This window comes from Drosophila montana, unplaced genomic scaffold (assembly GCF_035044405.1).
Source record: "Drosophila montana isolate Dmon_TW-CO22-7 unplaced genomic scaffold, ASM3504440v1 contig_3848_1, whole genome shotgun sequence".
NCBI classification, from domain to species: Eukaryota; Metazoa; Arthropoda; class Insecta; order Diptera; family Drosophilidae; genus Drosophila; species Drosophila montana.
Window position 1 is genome coordinate 2,092,771 of NW_026998720.1, and position 17,260 is coordinate 2,110,030.

At 45.5% G+C, this 17,260-nt stretch overlaps 9 protein-coding genes across 11 annotated transcripts; 5 read left to right on the top strand and 4 right to left on the bottom strand.

Moving 5' to 3' along the window:
- Position 1: 1 nt before the first annotated feature.
- On the bottom strand, positions 2 to 2,405 carry LOC135438611 (L-asparaginase 1). The gene is made up of 3 exons (XM_064696978.1): positions 2,214 to 2,405; positions 1,939 to 2,162; positions 2 to 1,881 (listed from the first exon to the last, which is right to left on the bottom strand). Exons 1-3 carry the CDS (start codon positions 2,311 to 2,313, stop codon positions 421 to 423), a joined length of 1,785 nt encoding a protein of 594 aa, XP_064553048.1. The 5' UTR covers positions 2,314 to 2,405; the 3' UTR covers positions 2 to 420.
- Positions 2,406 to 2,781: 376 nt separating this feature from the next.
- Positions 2,782 to 5,260, top strand: LOC135438615 (glycosaminoglycan xylosylkinase homolog). Of its 2 annotated transcripts, XM_064696981.1 has the most exons (4): positions 2,788 to 3,792; positions 3,854 to 4,431; positions 4,491 to 4,691; positions 4,757 to 5,260. In XM_064696981.1, exons 1-4 carry the CDS (start codon positions 3,514 to 3,516, stop codon positions 4,962 to 4,964), a joined length of 1,266 nt encoding a protein of 421 aa, XP_064553051.1. In that variant the 5' UTR covers positions 2,788 to 3,513; the 3' UTR covers positions 4,965 to 5,260. The 2 variants fall into 2 exon arrangements, with proteins under 2 accessions (XP_064553052.1, XP_064553051.1); XM_064696982.1 differs by lacking the exon at positions 4,757 to 5,260 and having other exon boundaries at positions 2,782 to 3,792; positions 3,854 to 4,427; positions 4,491 to 4,629.
- On the bottom strand, positions 5,155 to 8,687 carry Rrp6 (exosome component Rrp6). The gene is made up of 5 exons (XM_064696976.1): positions 8,228 to 8,687; positions 7,990 to 8,171; positions 6,518 to 7,925; positions 5,483 to 6,412; positions 5,155 to 5,418 (listed from the first exon to the last, which is right to left on the bottom strand). Exons 1-5 carry the CDS (start codon positions 8,357 to 8,359, stop codon positions 5,338 to 5,340), a joined length of 2,733 nt encoding a protein of 910 aa, XP_064553046.1. The 5' UTR covers positions 8,360 to 8,687; the 3' UTR covers positions 5,155 to 5,337.
- Positions 8,688 to 8,696: 9 nt separating this feature from the next.
- LOC135438617 (GPALPP motifs-containing protein 1) lies at positions 8,697 to 11,258 on the top strand. The gene is made up of 3 exons (XM_064696986.1): positions 8,697 to 8,840; positions 10,127 to 10,977; positions 11,033 to 11,258. Exons 2-3 carry the CDS (start codon positions 10,132 to 10,134, stop codon positions 11,195 to 11,197), a joined length of 1,011 nt encoding a protein of 336 aa, XP_064553056.1. The 5' UTR covers positions 8,697 to 8,840; positions 10,127 to 10,131; the 3' UTR covers positions 11,198 to 11,258.
- On the top strand, positions 8,704 to 10,085 carry LOC135438616 (phosphatidate cytidylyltransferase, mitochondrial). 2 transcript variants are annotated; one of them, XM_064696983.1, is made up of 2 exons: positions 8,704 to 8,840; positions 8,896 to 10,085. In XM_064696983.1, the coding sequence occupies exon 2, from the start codon at positions 8,921 to 8,923 to the stop codon at positions 9,935 to 9,937; it is 1,017 nt and encodes a 338-aa protein (XP_064553053.1). In that variant the 5' UTR covers positions 8,704 to 8,840; positions 8,896 to 8,920; the 3' UTR covers positions 9,938 to 10,085. The 2 variants fall into 2 exon arrangements, with proteins under 2 accessions (XP_064553053.1, XP_064553054.1); XM_064696984.1 differs by lacking the exon at positions 8,704 to 8,840 and having other exon boundaries at positions 8,924 to 9,010; positions 9,066 to 10,085.
- Positions 11,204 to 12,216, bottom strand: CycC (cyclin C). Its single transcript, XM_064696987.1, has 2 exons — positions 11,551 to 12,216; positions 11,204 to 11,490 (listed from the first exon to the last, which is right to left on the bottom strand). The coding sequence occupies exons 1-2, from the start codon at positions 12,136 to 12,138 to the stop codon at positions 11,275 to 11,277; spliced, it is 804 nt and encodes a 267-aa protein (XP_064553057.1). The 5' UTR covers positions 12,139 to 12,216; the 3' UTR covers positions 11,204 to 11,274.
- Positions 12,217 to 12,381: 165 nt separating this feature from the next.
- LOC135438613 (mitochondrial-processing peptidase subunit beta) lies at positions 12,382 to 14,494 on the top strand. The gene is made up of 6 exons (XM_064696980.1): positions 12,382 to 12,526; positions 12,797 to 13,003; positions 13,064 to 13,392; positions 13,451 to 13,821; positions 13,888 to 13,979; positions 14,039 to 14,494. The coding sequence occupies exons 1-6, from the start codon at positions 12,458 to 12,460 to the stop codon at positions 14,381 to 14,383; spliced, it is 1,413 nt and encodes a 470-aa protein (XP_064553050.1). The 5' UTR covers positions 12,382 to 12,457; the 3' UTR covers positions 14,384 to 14,494.
- Positions 14,495 to 14,496: 2 nt separating this feature from the next.
- Positions 14,497 to 16,128, bottom strand: Dph2 (Diphthamide biosynthesis 2). The gene is made up of 2 exons (XM_064696979.1): positions 15,905 to 16,128; positions 14,497 to 15,851 (listed from the first exon to the last, which is right to left on the bottom strand). The coding sequence occupies exons 1-2, from the start codon at positions 16,055 to 16,057 to the stop codon at positions 14,568 to 14,570; spliced, it is 1,437 nt and encodes a 478-aa protein (XP_064553049.1). The 5' UTR covers positions 16,058 to 16,128; the 3' UTR covers positions 14,497 to 14,567.
- Positions 16,129 to 16,265: 137 nt separating this feature from the next.
- On the top strand, positions 16,266 to 17,233 carry Dlc90F (dynein light chain 90F). Its single transcript, XM_064696988.1, has 2 exons — positions 16,266 to 16,875; positions 16,933 to 17,233. Exon 1 carries the CDS (start codon positions 16,459 to 16,461, stop codon positions 16,792 to 16,794), a length of 336 nt encoding a protein of 111 aa, XP_064553058.1. The 5' UTR covers positions 16,266 to 16,458; the 3' UTR covers positions 16,795 to 16,875; positions 16,933 to 17,233.
- The last annotated feature ends 27 nt before the right edge of the window (positions 17,234 to 17,260 follow it).

Here is a 17,260-nt window from a genome sequence, read left to right on the forward strand (position 1 = left end):
ATATCTTTTACCAAAAGTGCAAACCAGTTTTGTACATAACCGGTTCGACAAACCGGAATTCCAATTTTATTTTTTTTTTATTATGAAACAGTTGCCAAAAAGCCATTCATTGCATTTATCTAACCTTGTTTGGCAGATAAAATTTAGGCCGCATTTCGTATTTGAAAAATACTTGTCTTGCATTATTTTCAGTTGTAAATTAAAAAAGGAATTGCATACAAATTTTAAAAATATTAGACAAAGCATGGTTTGCTTTGAAACCTGATGTAGGTACCAGCTATAGGAAGTGAACCCAAAGACAGGGAGTTGGATCGAACTGTGAAAAGAACCGAAAACAATTTCTTTTGGGAATGCTCAATAGATATCGAACCAAGTTGCCGGATTTGGCCATTTAATTATTCGTTTTTTAATAAACGGAATTTAATTTTGTTTGTTTGCACATAGCATGGCCACAATGTCACAATGATTGCCTACCTTGGCATATTGTATAGGCCCTAGGCCGAGCGAATCCTTAACACTAGGATTCTCATAAAAGGGCAACAGATACTTCACCACGTCTACCTTGCCCAGCTGGCAGGCATGATGAAGCGCTGTTCGACCGGTGCCATCGGCTACATCTAGATTTGCGCCCGCCAAGCGATAGGACTCTAGACGTTCGATTCGATCATGCTCGGCAAGGGCGCGCAGTTGCTCTGCCAACTCCACTGGGGCTTCCGGCAGCACGGCGCCCTTCTTTAGCAATAGTTCAATAATCTCATGATTATCGGAATCGATGGCTTCGTGCAGTGGCGTCCGATTGAATCGATCGGTCAAGTCCACGGGACAACCCTCTGCCAGCAGGCACTTGACGCTGTCTTGTTTGCCCAGAAAACAGGCAAGATGCAATGCAGTGCGTCCCTCGGTATTGGTATCGCTCAGGTTGGCACCGTATTGTCGCAGATTTTTTAACTTAACCACATCATCCTGCCTGACGGCTGCCTCGACAAGCGCCGGAAAGAATGTGGAGCACATTTGATGCCGCTCGCTGGATATGGATACATGCAATGTGCGCGCCACGCCCTCAATCAAATCAACATCGTTTATTTTTGGCACTTTGTGGGTGGTCATCTCGCCGCGCAAGCTTACCTCCAGCATATTCTTTTTATTGCAACAGTCCCATTCCCTTTTGCTCAGCACATAGGCTAACTTTGTGAAAGCAGCCTCCTGTGTCATATCGCAGCCCGAAATCACGCCCGTTTCCATCCAAGAGCCCGCCTCGTTAATTGAAGCAATTGAACCCTTTGGACATTGCGATATATTAACAATCAGGACTCCACGCTTGACAGCCTTGCTAATCTCTTCCATGAGTTTGTTGTCGTTGGTGGGTATATTACCGACACCGAAGCTCTGTATAACAACGCCCTTCATGGGCTCGCTGAGAAAGGCTCGTACTACATCTGCATTGATGCCTGGATACATGCGCAGCAAACCCACATTCGGCTCCAGCTCTGTGTGCAGCGAGAAGGTATCCAGATTACAGGATCTAAATATTTTGCGGCCATTAATGTCGATATTTGCGCCAATTGTCCCGAGAAACGCATAATTGGGCGAGTCGAATGCATGAAATGACTCCGGGTTAACCATTGTGCTGCGGCAGCCACGCAACACCCTACCACCAAAAAAGAGCAACACCTCGGGAATGTTATAGTTGCCCGCCAGCAGCAACGACCCAATAAAGTTGTCCCGTCCATCTGTTCGCATATCTAAGATGGGTAACTGGGCGCCCGTAACCACAACGGGTTTGCCCAGGTTCTCCAGCAAAAATGCCAGCGCAGAGGCCGTATAGGCCATGTTGTCCGTCCCGTGCAGAATAACAAAACCATCATATCGCTGGTAGAGGTCCTGCAAAGAAAATTGCGCTTTAGTTGAGCTTTGGGTTGGAGTTGGGTTAATGCGTACGCCCACGTCGTTGGCTATGCGTTGCCAGTCCTTCGTGTTCATGCAGCTGGATTCCATTAGCGACGTATATTCTTCTATATCATACAGCACACGCAATTCGTTTTCAACTGCTGGCAGCACCAGCCACTGGTCTGCATTTTCTTTGGACAGCTCGTAGGCTTTATCATGGCAGCTAGGATATTCGCGCAGTCGCTTGGGCAACTCATTTTTGATGGGCACCAAGACTAAAAATTAGTTTTCTTTCAATTTTCAGCAATTATAATTTCGTCACTTACCGCCCGCATCATTGCGTATCATGCCAATAGTACCGCCGGTGTAGATGACATGCACACGCGCTTCCTTTTTTGAGCGGCACAGACATGTGACGCTTGTCATCTTTCCCAACTGCCACGGAACTCAACTTAGAAAAGTTATTTAAAAGTTTGGTTGAAAACTTAACGTCACAAATTTTACCGGACAACTGACATACTTTCAAAACAACAATTTTAAGGCTTTCCGTTAAGATAAAATAGTTAGCATTGCCAGAAGCACATAAACAGAAGAGAACGGCCAATGCTTATGTTATTACCAACTGTTACTTTTCGAAATCCCAAATTACATTTATTAAGGCATTTGAAAAAATTGTAAGCTGTGGATATAATTAACAATAATTCTTTGCATTGAAAATTATTATTTTTGCTATTTTCTTATTCAAAATGCAAGTTGTATAGTTTAGATTGCTGTTAATAACAGTTTTCAAATGTTAATATAAGCTAATTTCCTGTTAGGCCACATTTGCGCCTAGCTGCCGAACGACTATGGTGTGACCGTATTTATAAACATGTTAGATGTGTAAACATACATATGTGTGTGCACACATGTAAACAAATTGGGCAGCGTTGAAAGCGGCAATCGCATGTGCCGGGGCCAAACAAATAATTTAAAAGAACACCAGCATATATTTTGGCATTGATTTACAACTGTGTGAAAGCGTCAGGCTGTATTAAAATGAGTTCGCTAGTTGCCTGCCGAGAACAGCGAGCGTGTGTATACAAATTATTATGATCATTGGACGCGTTTAGGATCGCTGTCAAACAGCAATGGTGACGTCACGTGCTACTTCTTTTCATGAGCAACGCACCTGCACAGACTTGAACCTATGCCATGAGGCCGTAGTTCAGTTATCCAGGATTTTATTTGGATAACTAAAAGGAACATATTCGTATAGCATGATTAGAACTCGACCAACTTGCTGACATATAATTAAGATACAAAACAACAATTTTCGGCATGTCATTAATTAATTAGAGCAACAACAATGGACTGATGCGAACAGTTGTTGCCGATGTCTGCCAAAAAACAAAACAAAAAGAAAACTAAAAAGAAAAGAACGAAGCATGCAACAGCAACATAAACAGCCCAGTGGCAACAACGGCAACAACATATTATTTGCTACCATTGAGCAATTTGCTAGCTCTGCGTTACATATAGGCAATATTAAAAATAAAGTACGAGCGCCCAGCGAAAAGGCAAGAGCACATCACCTGGTCGCCCCGCCCAGAGTGCAGATAATCGACTAGGAATCCCGTTTAGAAGATGAACAAACGCGGCATCATCATTTTGTGCATCATTGCCACGCTGCTGTGCATTGGACTCGGCGCCAACTTCTACTTCATGTACTACCTCAATGCCGAGGAGGGGCAGCTGGCGAGCGTGCGTGCCCTGGAGAACATGATCCGGCACAAGATACGCCACCTAAAGCCGGCCTATCTGAATCGCAATCCGCGCTTTTTTATGTTTCGCAACAAACTGCTGAAGAATTACAAACAGGCAGCATACGAGAATGCCAGCGTGCTCTGGGAAATTGCCAATTGGGTAAGTTTGCCATTCATATATCAATATTCAAATTTACTTAAGTCTTTTTAATTGCTTGCAGTGGCCGCACGAGAACGAGATCTATCCATTGTATGACTCCTCCATGGGCCAGCTGCTGAAAACGCTGCGGGATGAGCCCATCACTCGAGCCAGCAACCTGGCACGCGGCACACAGCTGAAGCTGCTGTTGCGTCTCAGCCAGCAACAGAAGGTGATCTTCAAGCCACAATGGTATCCGCGCGACATTGTGATCGAGGGAGTCGTTTACAGTGGAAAAGATCGTCATGTGGCAGAAGTGTATGCATTCTATTTGGGCGCTGTATTGGATCTACGCTGGACGCCCATTGTAGTGGGTCGTGTGGTGAATCTCAAGGATGAGATCTATGCACATGGCGATCAAGAGCTACAGAATACAATTAAAATAGAAGTGGACGATGAGGGCAAGGAGACATATTGTTTGTATGGCAAATGCCACTATTGCAACGAGGAGGAGACTATCTGCGGCGATGAGCAGCATTACATTGAAGGCGTCATCATTTACATTGTGCCTGGCACGTTGGCTAAACGCCGCTCGCCCTGGCAGCGCACCTACAAGGAGGATAAGCGTGCCGTCTGGGAGGATGACATGACCTACTGCAAGTAGGGAGAGACTTATCTCGTGAATATCGATTCTATTTCATCTTATTTATAATTTGCAGAGCGCTCAAAAACAAAATGGAAACTATCCGCCTGCTGGACCTCATAGATGTGGCCATTTTCGACTATCTCATACAGAATGGGGATCGTCATCATTATGAAACGCGTGAGGAGCGTGTGGTGCTTATCGACAATGGCAAGTCATTTGGTAATCCCCATAAGGATCATCTGGATATTCTGGCACCGCTCTATCAGTGCTGTCTGTAAGTTAGAACTGGGTAATCCTTGAGTTTAATGTCTAAGTTGGGTATTTGTTTTATTTTTTAAGCATACGTAAATCTACCTGGGATCGCTTGCAGGTGTTTTCCGGCGGCGTACTAACCGAAATAGTTGATCGCCTATCCAAACAGGATGCTCTCTATCCGCTCATCACAGACAAGCACAAACGTGGCGTTGAACGAAGATTACTTGTTGTATTTGCGGTTGTGGAGTACTGCATGGACAAGGAGGGTGACAAGATGTTTAAAACGCTCTAGTTCTAGTACCAATTAGATAAAGCCTAGGTTGTTATTAGTTTTAGTAAGCAGCTTGCAAAATCAAGTGCCAAAATACACGCATCAATCACAGAATATGACAGTCAAAGATTTCTTAAAATATCTAGAGATTGATTACGTATCGACTACTTCTCCAGACCACCAATTGAAATAATAGTTTATATGCACAATATTGTTTAATTTAATGTCACACTTCATTGTAACTATTAGTTTTATTTATAGATAAGATTGTTGCCTAGTATAAACAGAATACAAATTGAAAGAAAAACAAAACTTAATATTCTCTGAGTGTAGTTTTCTTTACTACATATGTCGGTCTGATGATCGGGTCGAAATGTTAACATTTCTCTCTCATTTACTTCTTTCGCTCTTTATTAATTTTGCTGAAAGTAAACAGTTTATTAAACTGTTTATTGTTGCGATTGTTGTGTCGACTCTGCAATAGATCAAACAAAATGAATACAAATTTTTATTTTAGTTTACATTTATTTAAAACCTACCTTGCCGCGTATTTGAGATTTGATCTCTGTGCCCTGTGCACGTTTAGCGCCGCCTTGAAATTGTCGAAAGTCCACATTCTTATAGTCAAAGTTTTGTGCCGTTGCGGTATTGGTGGGCAGCTGCACGGGTTTATTGGAGCTCTGTGCCTGCATGCGTTCTTTGGCCTTAAAGCGCTTATTCTTCTCTTGGCGTTTCTGCTGGCGCCTACTTAGAACAGGAGTGGGATTTTCCGTGGCACTCTTCTCGATGGGCACTTCGAGCACATCATCATCCTCACTATCCTCTCCGTTTGAGGTTTGGGTAATGGCAGGTATGGGCTCACTCTTAATTTTTGGTTTTAGGCCTGACATGGACGCACTGGGTTTCTCTTCATTTTTGTTGCGTTTAGCCAAGCTGGGTTGATCCGCTGTAGGCTGATGTTTACGTTTCAGCTGTTCTTTCAGTGGTAATTTATATAGGGGATCCTCCTCTTCTTTTGTAGTGATTTCCAACTTGATGTTTACTGGGGCAGGCTCTGCGGGGCACAGTCGTCGCTTGAGCAGCTCATTGTTCTCCTTAGCGGTCTGCTCTAATTTTTGCTGTTGCATAAGCGGCAAAATAGCCATGTAGCGCTTGTAAGGCATACGCATTGTCTGACTCTCCTTGCGAGCGCGCACCCAACGCAACTGCTCCTCTTGTGTTGATGCCGTTTGTCTTTTGAACAAGGAGAGAGTCGGAGCAACTAACGGCACCAAAGGTGCTTCAAGTCTCGGTTTGCTAGGACGCTGTAATTTTCCCGTCTCGTTCCGCCCAAGAAGTGTGGGCAGATCATCGCGTGTCTCCTCCTGATGCGAAAAGTCATGCGGACAGTTCAGTTTGCTGTTGTAATCCTTGTTCGTTGTTTGTAAAAGTACGGGTCCAGTGATGTTGTTGCAGGCCTCTAATATGGGCTGCAAATAGACAAAGAATGCAAAAGGATGGGGTAAAGTTAATGATTGATTTTCATGGGCAAGCAGCGACGCCACTTTTGGCAGGATTAGGGCTGGAAGACTTACTTTAACAAGCGGTTGTTCGCGCGCACGTAGCACGATCTGATGCAGCGTGTGTAGTTGCTGGCGCACCAGTGGCGGAATAGGATTGCAGCAGGCCAATATGCCTTGCATTTCACGGGGCAAACTCTCGGCAATCTGCAGCATCATATGATTGGGCAGCACATAGCCATAGCTCTCATCCTCCTGGCGTGCAGTTGCATCGCGCCACACAAAGATGCCGCGCAGTGCAGATAATTGGCGATTGTCAAAGGAGCGCTTCGTCTTACGCACCAAATCCAGATGTGAATCTGGACCAATGTGCGGCTTGGTGTATCGCTTCTTACAAACCTCCGTGCTCATCTGATAAACCATGCGTAAAGCCTGCGGCTGTCCTTGCTCTGCTTGGAGCAAATCGTTTGTGAGGCGCTCGTACACATATATGAGGTAGTGTGTGTCCTGGCGCGCATAGTCAATCAGTTTCTGAGGCAGTGGGCGCATACGCCAGTCTGCTAATTGCAGGCTTTTATCGACATCCAGATCAAGGTAATGTTTCAGTAAAAATGCCAGCGATAGACGCGCCATATTTAAAGCTTTGGCAGCTCGATGCGTATCAAACATGTTAACAATGTACAGGGAGAGATCGCGTTGCAGCCACTCGATATCCAAATCGCCACCGTGCAATATCTTTAGCACCTTGGGATCGGTGAGCACAAGATTTAGTATGTGCATGTCCTCGCGCAACGTCAATGTATCGAATATATAGTCCTTTGTGCGCGTCGACATTTGCACCAGACAAGTGATTCCCATAAATGTACGATACGAGTGATGCTCCACATCGATGGCTATTTGAGGCGCCTGACGCAGTTCTTCTAGAGCCTGCTTCAGCGTTTCTACACTGTCCACTAGCATCAGTTCGGTTTGGGCTGGTGGCGCCGGCAACAGCGGCTTTTGCTTCTGCAGCTGCTCCTTGGGCGGCTCGAACTTCAGCAGCTCAAACTCATACGGATGTAGAAAAGACACCACGTTCCCTGCATCATCATATTCGGGCAGTAGTGCCAAAGGCTTCAATGAATTGGGCTTCTCCTTAAGACGTGGCTTAAAAGGGTTTTGTGCGCTGTTGTCTACAGGGACCTTAAACTGCATTTGCGGCCGCATAATATTCTGCGCTGTAAACAGACGTGCCGAGACCATGCTGCGAGAGGGTGTGCCCGGAGCTGTGCTGTAGCGATTCCAGCTACCAGCACGAGGTGTTTCTTTTGTTATTGTTGATGTTGCGGCCCTTGATGTGGATTGAACATCGACCTGGGTTTCGACTACCATGTGTGGATTGCCGCGTCGTAGGCCGCTTATAATGTCTAGATTTGTGGTGATACGCTCGAATAGAATATCATTACATTCCTGCACCATTTCCAGCTGCTCGTCGCCCTGTCGCCTATGTGTGTGTAAAGAAGTTGTAAAATCATGTTTGGATATGTCTAAATGGAATTGCTGCGCACCGTTTAATATCCCCTGAAATATTCTCCGTCTTTAAAACCTTGTTAATCAGGCCCAGCACTCGCTGCGACTGCTCCTCCAACATGCGTGCATAGCCCGGGTAACTAAGATAGAGCGAACGCGCTGCACCCTGGGGAAACGCATTACAGTTGCGTGTGGCAGCTACAACATTGCGATAAGCCTCCTAAATGTCGAGATGAAGGGGAGTTATTGAGGTTAATATTTGCTGCATTTACTTACCGTCGTAAAGCTGATCAAGTCTATGGGCTCTGAGCTGGTTTGGGAAGTAGATGTTTGGGCAGTGGCATCCACTTCGGGTCCAGTCGACTGCTCGGGCTGAGTCGGATTGCTTCGCTTTGGTGGCTGCGGCATTGTGTTTGTGTGTAATTTTTTGCAGTTATTCTATATTTTTTTCTGAATGGTCTTGGGATTGCTGACTTCTTTGCTGTTCTCTTGTGGGTCCGGTAATTGGTTGGGTACAAAAATGTGCGTTTCTTCTTCTTCCGAAAGAATTGAAAACACCGATAATTTAGGGTTGTCAATACTACTACCAGCGGCAAAATTTTAGCAACTCATTGAAATCAAAGACTATTAAAAACGCTCCAATTCGAGCTGGCCATTCAATTTTACAGCAAAAAATGTTATAAAAAATTGAATGAGAGATTGGAATGATTTCGACAACATATTCGACCGCATCATGTTTTTAATCTGACAACTGGCAGCCCTAGCTATTGTTATCGTCAGGCAATTAAATATCGAAAGTATCGAAAATGTAGCCGTGCGGCATTCTCTACAATTACGTCGATGCCAATTCGATAATACGAAATACCAGCGCAAGCCGCCAGAACGAAACGTAATTATAAAGTTATCTATTAAGACTGCACCAAACTACCCCATCCATAACTCAGCCTAACATCCATACACCGGGCCGTCATGCTGGACTTGTACAGGCGCGCGGTGTCTCGCTTTCCACTGGGCAATGTCAGTTACATGTTCGCCTATGGTTCCGGCGTTAAACAGCAGGTGGGCTACGAAATTGTCAGCCAGAGGCCGGATTCTAAAAGTGTCGTCGATTTAGTATTTTGCGTACGCGATACCATGGGCTTCCATGCGGAGAATATACATCGGCATTCCAGTCATTATTCGGCATTGCGTTACCTAGGCGCAAACTTTGTGACACAGTATCAGGAGCACTTGGGCGCACGGGTTTATTTCAATACGCTTGTGCCGTTGCATGATCTTGGCGTGACCATCAAATACGGTGTGGTGCATGAGGAGCACTTAATTGAGGATTTGCTTCATTGGCGGCACTTATATTTGGCTGGACGCCTGCAAAAGCCCGTGACTGATCTCGTTAATCTGGACGACAATCCACGACTTAAGTCTGCCATGGAACGAAACCTGCAGTCAGCGTGCCAAGTCGCTTTGCTGCTGTTGCCCGAGAAGTTTACCAGCTACGATCTATTCACTGCCATTGCCGGGCTGAGCTACAAGGGCGACTTTCGCATGATTTTTGGCGAGAATAAGCAGAAGGTGCACAATATTGTCCAGCCACAACTCTCCGAGTTCTTTGCGCTTTACCAGCCGGTCATGCGGCATCTGTCACAGTACTTGGCTGTCAATATGCATGGCGTGGAACCGGGTTCACAAAAGCCAACGATTGTTTTTGAGCAAGATAAATCGCGTGATGCCACGCGATTTCACCTACGCCATTTGCCCAAGGAACTGTGCGGTCGGCTGCAGCGTAATGCCGCCTGCCGCGGCGACTACACAGATGTGGTAGAATATCTGGTGGCAGCACCACAGCCCTCCAAAATAGTCCAGGTCTCAGTTAATGACATTGTCTGGCGCAGCAGCGTCACGCAATCGCTTAAAAATATTGCCACTGCGGGTATTATCAAGTCCTTGGTCTACAGCTATCGCAAGGCACTGAAGACTTTCGCCGTTTAAGTAATTTTCGCATCTGCCATAGGTCCGCTAATCCTTCCTGCCAATTATTGACTAAGTTTCGCTTCTTGTGCAGTTTTTGTTAATTAATTTTAAGTCCCAAAGTTGTTGACCTCAATAGAAAAACTGTAGTTAAATTCAAAAAAGTAAAGCCATTGAGTTTTCATTGCCAGCAATTTTTGCCAATTTCAGAAGCCATGTCCAGCGATTCCAGCAGCTCCAGCGCCGAAGAACACCGGCGAAAGCGAAAACATAAAAAGCAAGACAGGGATGATGTCGATAAGAAGAAGAAATCGAAAAAACACAAACATGAAAAGCGCCACAAGGAAAAGAAGCGCAACAAGCGTCTCGAATCACCCGAGCAAGAGCAACTGCGCCTACAAATGGCCGTGGTGCCACCCAGACAGATACCGGAGCCGGTTGACAATTCAGATGCCTTTGGGCCTGCGCTTCCACCACATTTGACCAGTCCACAGGTAGAACCTCAGGCACAACCTCCGTCGATCATTGGGCCCGTGATGCCCAGCCAACTCCCGGAGCCAGCAACAGTTCAAGCTGATTTTGATAAACGCGAGGAAGATACCGATGATGACCTGGTGGGCACGTTTGGACCCATACCAAATGCCACACAAGTAGAGCTGGAAGAACGCGCTCTGGCCTTAAAACTAGCTGCTTTGGAAGGCGGCCTGGGCACTTCTACAACGGATCAAGATGTACGCGAAGAATGGATGCTGGAGTTACCCGAGGTGGGTCTGAAGAGCGGCCTTGCAGCTCTGAACAATATGAAGCGGACATTCTACCAGGGTAAGGAGCGGCCGGATTTTAGTGATCGTAGCGCCTGGACCAAGACACCGCAGAGTGTCGCCGCTGGCCCAAAACCATGTAGCTCCAAGGATTTGGAGCAAACAGCGCTGGTGAACTATGAGCGACAGCGTGACGAGGAACAGGAGCGCATTGCTAAGAAACACAAAAAAAGGCACAAACGAGATGAGTCTCTAGTCGATCTGCATCAGAAAAAACTGCGCAAGGAGCAGCGTGAACGGGTAAGATTTATCAACAATAAAGACCTTAAAAGTGCTAACTGTTCCATATTTGCAGGAAAGGGAACTGGCTGCCAGCGGTTCCAAGCCCGACCGGCGGCCCTTTAGCCGTGACGTGGACCTAAAGCTCAACAAGATTGACAAAAATCAAACCAAGCAAATAGTGGATAAGGCTAAGATACTTAATACAAAGTTCTCCAGCGGACAAGCGAAGTATCTATGATAAGCATTACATAAATTAGGAAATATATTCTTAAGAAAGTATACAATTAATTTAATATAAATATTTTGTTGTATTTTTTATCGCTGTGGCGGCGGCTTGGGCTTGGGTATTTTGGACAGTAGTATTTGAATCTCGTCCTTCTCTTTCCAGTCCTTCCACAGTTCATACAAATTGACAATAGCGCGCACTATCTCCTGCACCTTGTCCAAATCCACGTTCAACTCAGCGAACCATTGCTTGGTGGAATCCTTTTGCATTATGACGCAGGCGATTTGCAGACAGGCAATGGCAATCTAAAAGTATTTGAGGATTAAGTTGTCCATTGAGAATAAGGGGCCCTATTTTATGCTTACCTGATACGGCGGATAGAGCAGGCAGACATCGGTGCGAAGCGAGTCGTTAACAATGCGCCAGCTAAGCGTCAACAACTGATCCTCTTGACCCATATCCTGCACCAGCTGCAGCAAGGGCCGATATGGCTGGAACACAATCAGGCAACAGTCAAGATTCTCCAGTAAATAAAACTCGCACTCGAGAATGTGATTTGTGCGATAGGGAAACTCCTGTGTATAGGCATAGCTGAACTTGGTCTTGATGGCGGACTGGCAAATGGAGATGAGGCGCGAGTTGGAAATGACACCAAACTCCTCCACTTTGGAGGCTAGCAGTATGCAGGTGGGCGCAAGCAACAGCGGATCAATATTTTTCAATGAGTTACGCGCATAGAAGCGCTTGAAATAAACAGTTGCGGTGGCAATAACTTGTTGCCGCAGTTTTAGCTGCTCCCCAAGTACTTGAATGACATTGGCAAAGAATATAAATATCTTTTGATACTCATCCTCGCTGAGCGCCAGCAAATCGTTTTGGCGTTCTCGTAGCAAATCCTGCTTATCCAGTATCCATTGCTGTGAATGCGAGCTTTGCCAGAAGTTGCCGGCCATTATAAACTTAACAGCTTGTAGTAAGTCGGCTTTGATTTTTCGGCAGTAAATTAAATTGTATGTATTTTAATAAAAAAAAATAAACAGATTGCCGAAAACAGCAAAAATTAGGAAAAACAGCCCAAAACTCCGCATTTATCGCGTTGCCAACTTGAAACAGTGTGACCAGTGTTGTTAGCCAGCGAACAGCTGATTTGTGCGCAGCCAACTTAACGCCTTAACTTCTGTGTGTGAAATTTTCAGCAGGCGCCGCGACATCGGGAACGCAGAAGTTTTAGTTATTTTAAGTGCATAAATTATCGAACGATCATAAGAAACGATGGCGTTGCGTGTACTTGGAGCAACGCAAAATATTCGCACATATATGCGCGGCGTTGACCTCATCAAGGTAAGGAAACAAAACCATATTTCAGCTTACACCCCAGGATTTAAAATTACGTAATTGTGTATGTTGTAAGTTTCACATTTGCAATTTGCGCGTTGCATGCGTCCGTAGTGCCTCAGGCTTAATGGTGATGCCAGCACTCGCATGCCCCTTTAATAAATTTCTTTGAAAACTACACAAAATAGTTACAAAATTGCTATAGCAAATTTGAGGTTATGTGTCGCCAATTGCCCAACCAATGCAAAAGTCAACATTTTGTTTTGATTTCCTTAGCGCTACAAATCGGCTTTAACCGTCAAGAAGACGCTGTTGAACATACCCGCCACGCAGGTGACCAAGCTGGACAACGGCCTGCGCGTCGCTAGCGAGGATTCCGGCGCCTCCACTGCCACCGTTGGACTCTGGATCGATGCTGGTTCCCGTTCCGAGAATGACAAGAACAATGGCGTTGCCCACTTTCTTGAGCACATGGCCTTCAAGGTAAGCTTACATACAATCAAGTATATAAAATTATATTAATATATTTGTCTTCTTTATCAGGGCACTGCCAAGCGTTCCCAAACCGATCTGGAGCTTGAAGTTGAGAACATGGGTGCTCACCTGAACGCGTACACTTCTCGGGAGCAGACTGTGTTCTACGCCAAGTGCTTGTCCAAGGATGTGCCCAAGGCAGTTGAGATTTTGGCCGATATCATTCAGAATTCAAAACTGGGCGAGTCTGAGATAGCGCGCGAGCGTTCGGTCATTCTGCGCGAGATGCAGGAGGTGGAGAGCAACTTGCAGGAGGTGGTCTTTGATCACTTGCACGCCACCGCTTACCAGGGCACCCCCTTGGGCCAGACCATTCTCGGCCCTACCAAGAACATTCAGTGAGTGAAAATAAGTTGTTTTATATTTAAGATGTGGGTAAACATCTGTGGCTTGCAGGTCTATTGGCAAATCCGATTTAACCGATTACATTCAGACCCACTATAAGGCATCGCGCATTGTTTTGGCTGGTGCTGGTGGCGTCAAGCACGACGAGCTGGTTAAGTTGGCGGATCAGTCTCTTGGCCGCTTGGAGGCTAGCGTTCTGCCAGCAGAAGTGACACCTTGTCGCTTCACCGGCTCAGAGGTGCGCGTGCGTGACGATTCGCTGCCATTGGCTCACGTAGCTGTCGCTGTTGAGGGATGCGGCTGGACCGATCAGGATAACATCCCATTGATGGTGGCCAACACTTTAGTTGGTGCCTGGGACCGCTCCCAGGGCGGCGGCGCCAACAATGCATCCAACCTAGCACGCGCCAGTGCCGAGGACAGTGAGTATTAATAACGAATTGATCTTTGTTCTATTGTATAATCTTCGCTTTGTGTTATAATTGCAGATTTGTGCCACAGCTTCCAGTCTTTCAACACCTGCTATAAGGATACTGGCCTCTGGGGCATCTACTTCGTTTGCGATCCATTGCAGTGTGAGGTATATCAAAATATTTTTTTGCATAGGGTTGTTTTTATATATAGAGCGAACTATTTTAGGATATGATCTACAACGTGCAAACCGAATGGATGCGCCTGTGCACCATGGTCACCGAGGCGGAGGTTGAGCGCGCCAAGAACTTGTTGAAGACAAACATGCTGCTGCAATTGGATGGTACTACACCTATTTGCGAGGACATTGGTCGCCAGATTCTGTGTTATAATCGCCGCATCCCGTTGCACGAGCTGGAGCAGCGCATCGATGCCGTCAGTGTGCAGAATGTGCGCGACGTGGGCATGAAATATATTTATGACAGATGCCCCGCTGTGTCCGCCGTTGGGCCCGTTGAGAATCTGCCCGACTACAACAGAATTCGCTCCTCCATGTACTGGTTGAGGGTTTAGGATCCATGCCGGTGCTAAAACATTGTTGCTAGCCGAGTAGTTTAATTGAAGAAAATTTTATGCAAGAGAATCAGTAAAAACCAAAATAAAATAAAACTTACTAAAATAAAATGCGTTAATTGTTCGATATATTTTATTGATATTTATAACTTAATATTATTAAGAAATTGGTGTAAATTTTAACCTAATCGTGCGAGTATTTGATGGGTATACCGCTGAGACCCTGCTGCAATTTGGCTGGTTCGGTTTGTCCCAAAGCTGGATCCAAGCCCTGCCAAGTGCGATCCTCAAACGTCAGACCCGTGTCAGTTGTCATCAGAGCCATTTTGGCCTGAGTAGCCACTGTGGTATTGCTTGCATCGACGGTCTCATCGCAGCCAGTACCGCCTCGCATGCGTCCGCTGACCAGGCTCATATCCTGTGGCTGCACGGCCTGCGCATCAAAGGGCAAAAAGCTGCGACCCTTGGGCAGTAATTGCTTGAAATCTGTGACATATGCCTCCGGGTATTTCATATGCCAGGCTGGATTCAGCGCCATTTCCGCCTCGAAGACGGATACAATGGGTTTGTAGTACTCCTTGGAATTATACATATTATTAAAGGGACAGCCAATTAGCACAAAGCAATCAATCTCCAGGAAGTTTGCCAGTTTGGCGGGATTTATGCGACCAACGGAAATCAGCTGCGTCTTGATGCCACGACTCTTTGCCATTTCCTGCAAACGCGTCACCACGTCCAAATAACCGACAGCGCTCAATGTGGCCACAATAAGGCCCAGAGTCTGTGCATCTTTGCACTTCTCTATATAGTAATAGCGTCGGCGTATATATTGAGCTGTTAGCGGATTTTTGGCACTCAGTGTGCCCTTGGCACCGTCCAATATATGCCACTGGAACGCTTTAGTAGTTAGCGACAAATTGGCAAAACTTTGATTATCGGCACCCACAAAAATGCAAATACGCTCGGCATTCGCGGACTCCGCTAATTGCTTGCTCTCAATGAAATCTTCAGCCGGCGGTGGATACGGCTCGATGAGCAGCTTCTTGGGCTGCAGCACATCGCGCAGCTGGTTATAAAGCGTATCTTCGCCCTCAGTTAATACGCCACCAGCTGGCTGCTGCTCGTACAGATGCTGATAGCCAATGTCCAGGTAGACGCAAACCTCTCGTTCGCCGCACTCCGGCTGCAGCGTAGCTAGCTGTTGCAGTATTGTGGCCAGATCTATCGACAGCACCGGATACAAATAAAGCACCGGTAGGCGACTGGCTTTGCTGCGGCAAGCATTGCCAAAATGAATCATGCTGTCCGCCTCCACATGAGCCGCAGCTATTTCATCCACGCAACAGCTTCCATATGTCGTGTCTGCTAAAATGAATATTTTGCACTCCTCTGCTGCCAGAGCTGTCTGTAGATAGGTGCTAATAGCATTGCTGTGTGGCAGATAATCATCTGGGAATTGCAGACAGATCTGAGAAATGCGTTAACATCTAGAAACGACATTTGGTGATAGAAACTACGCACCCGCTTATAACCATTTTGTCGAATCCAGTTGCTGCTAACTTTTTTGTGCGTCTCGTTCCAGATTTGTTCAAATATTACCGGTAATTCAGCTGTCAATTCTGCCTGGCGCTCCAACGCCGCCGTATCCAGGCTGGAAAAGGCAGATGCTGTCATTATTCCTTTAAATAATTCGCAAAGATCGTGAAATAAACAAATGAAGTGAAAGGCCGATAAGCAAGATGATATGTACCTACCTATCGATAAGTCTTACACATTGTACAACTGTAGTTGTCTCGCTCTAATATAAGGAATTTGAGGTATTTTAAAAAATCAGTGCATATCGCTCAAAAAATGAGCTATCGATAATTTAGTGCTTTCCACATCACTAAGTAAACTGCTCGCCAACTAAGAAGGCAAGCGAAATTTGTCGAAACTGACCAGACATATTTGTTTTTGTGGGAATCAGACGCGCCAACGAATGAGAATACGCGCGCATAACTCAACGTGAAGCGACAGCAGACAAGCATAAATTAGATACGAAATATTGTGAAAACTTTTGCAAATCTACAACTACAATGGATGACTCACGCGAGGAAAGCCAATTTATTGTGGATGATGTGAGCAAAACAATTAAAGAGGCAATCGAGTCTACTATCGGTGGCAACGCGTACCAGCACGATAAGGTAAACAACTGGACCGGCCAGGTGGTTGAGAATTGCCTTACTGTGCTGACCAAGGAGCAGAAGCCATACAAATACATTGTCACCGCTATGATTATGCAAAAGAATGGCGCCGGCTTGCATACGGCCAGCTCCTGCTATTGGAACAACGATACCGACGGCAGCTGCACAGTGCGTTGGGAGAATAAGACCATGTACTGCATTGTTTCCGTTTTCGGCCTGGCTGTCTAGGCCAGAAATCAAAAACACACAAATCACTAACAACATCAATGGGGGAGGGATTAACAAGATTGCCTTGCATTTGTTTTGCGTGTGAGTAAAAATTTTATACATTTTCAAAAACCAGTTATCAATTGCCACATTCTACAGCTGGACACAGAGCCCAAATCAGTTTACTTAACTCTGCTAAAATACTTCAGCGAACTGTTTGTTCCAACCACATATAACAAGGAATCTAACCAATCTATATCACGTTACAACGACGAGCCAAGCATTGTCAAATTCTAAGAATGCAACAAACACATACAGCAAAATTTCCAATTATATAGCAAAATGAAATGTATTTGTATTATTTTCTCGAGTTCTGAATAACAAAAACTCCACGCAAGTGTTGAATGTTACTCACGGTTTATCATTTAAAAATCTAAATAAAATGAAATGTAAAAATAAATTGTGTTTTTTTAAGATACAAAAAACG

What these genes read in the sequence shown, in the direction of transcription:
- LOC135438611 (XM_064696978.1), bottom strand. Translation starts at nt 2,313, where the DNA reads ATGACAAGCGTCACATGTCTGTGCCGCTCAAAAAAGGAAGCGCGTGTG. An exon ending in GATACGCAATGATGCGGGCG is followed by an intron (nt 2,163 to 2,213) that starts GTAAGTGACGAA and finishes ACTAATTTTTAG; the next exon opens with TCTTGGTGCCCATCAAAAAT. An exon ending in GCATAGCCAACGACGTGGGC is followed by an intron (nt 1,882 to 1,938) that starts GTACGCATTAAC and finishes TTTTCTTTGCAG; the next exon opens with GACCTCTACCAGCGATATGA.
- LOC135438615 (XM_064696981.1), top strand. Translation starts at nt 3,514, where the DNA reads ATGAACAAACGCGGCATCATCATTTTGTGCATCATTGCCACGCTGCTG. An exon ending in GATGACATGACCTACTGCAA is followed by an intron (nt 4,432 to 4,490) that starts GTAGGGAGAGAC and finishes TATAATTTGCAG; the next exon opens with AGCGCTCAAAAACAAAATGG. An exon ending in CCGCTCTATCAGTGCTGTCT is followed by an intron (nt 4,692 to 4,756) that starts GTAAGTTAGAAC and finishes TTATTTTTTAAG; the next exon opens with CATACGTAAATCTACCTGGG.
- Rrp6 (XM_064696976.1), bottom strand. Translation starts at nt 8,359, where the DNA reads ATGCCGCAGCCACCAAAGCGAAGCAATCCGACTCAGCCCGAGCAGTCG. An exon ending in ACTTGATCAGCTTTACGACG is followed by an intron (nt 8,172 to 8,227) that starts GTAAGTAAATGC and finishes CTCGACATTTAG; the next exon opens with GAGGCTTATCGCAATGTTGT. An exon ending in ATTTCAGGGGATATTAAACG is followed by an intron (nt 7,926 to 7,989) that starts GTGCGCAGCAAT and finishes ACACACACATAG; the next exon opens with GCGACAGGGCGACGAGCAGC.
- LOC135438616 (XM_064696983.1), top strand. Translation starts at nt 8,921, where the DNA reads ATGCTGGACTTGTACAGGCGCGCGGTGTCTCGCTTTCCACTGGGCAAT.
- LOC135438617 (XM_064696986.1), top strand. Translation starts at nt 10,132, where the DNA reads ATGTCCAGCGATTCCAGCAGCTCCAGCGCCGAAGAACACCGGCGAAAG. An exon ending in GCAAGGAGCAGCGTGAACGG is followed by an intron (nt 10,978 to 11,032) that starts GTAAGATTTATC and finishes CCATATTTGCAG; the next exon opens with GAAAGGGAACTGGCTGCCAG.
- CycC (XM_064696987.1), bottom strand. Translation starts at nt 12,138, where the DNA reads ATGGCCGGCAACTTCTGGCAAAGCTCGCATTCACAGCAATGGATACTG. An exon ending in TGCTCTATCCGCCGTATCAG is followed by an intron (nt 11,491 to 11,550) that starts GTAAGCATAAAA and finishes AAATACTTTTAG; the next exon opens with ATTGCCATTGCCTGTCTGCA.
- LOC135438613 (XM_064696980.1), top strand. Translation starts at nt 12,458, where the DNA reads ATGGCGTTGCGTGTACTTGGAGCAACGCAAAATATTCGCACATATATG. An exon ending in GCGGCGTTGACCTCATCAAG is followed by an intron (nt 12,527 to 12,796) that starts GTAAGGAAACAA and finishes TGATTTCCTTAG; the next exon opens with CGCTACAAATCGGCTTTAAC. An exon ending in GGCCCTACCAAGAACATTCA is followed by an intron (nt 13,393 to 13,450) that starts GTGAGTGAAAAT and finishes TGTGGCTTGCAG; the next exon opens with GTCTATTGGCAAATCCGATT.
- Dph2 (XM_064696979.1), bottom strand. Translation starts at nt 16,057, where the DNA reads ATGACAGCATCTGCCTTTTCCAGCCTGGATACGGCGGCGTTGGAGCGC. An exon ending in GACAAAATGGTTATAAGCGG is followed by an intron (nt 15,852 to 15,904) that starts GTGCGTAGTTTC and finishes CGCATTTCTCAG; the next exon opens with ATCTGTCTGCAATTCCCAGA.
- Dlc90F (XM_064696988.1), top strand. Translation starts at nt 16,459, where the DNA reads ATGGATGACTCACGCGAGGAAAGCCAATTTATTGTGGATGATGTGAGC.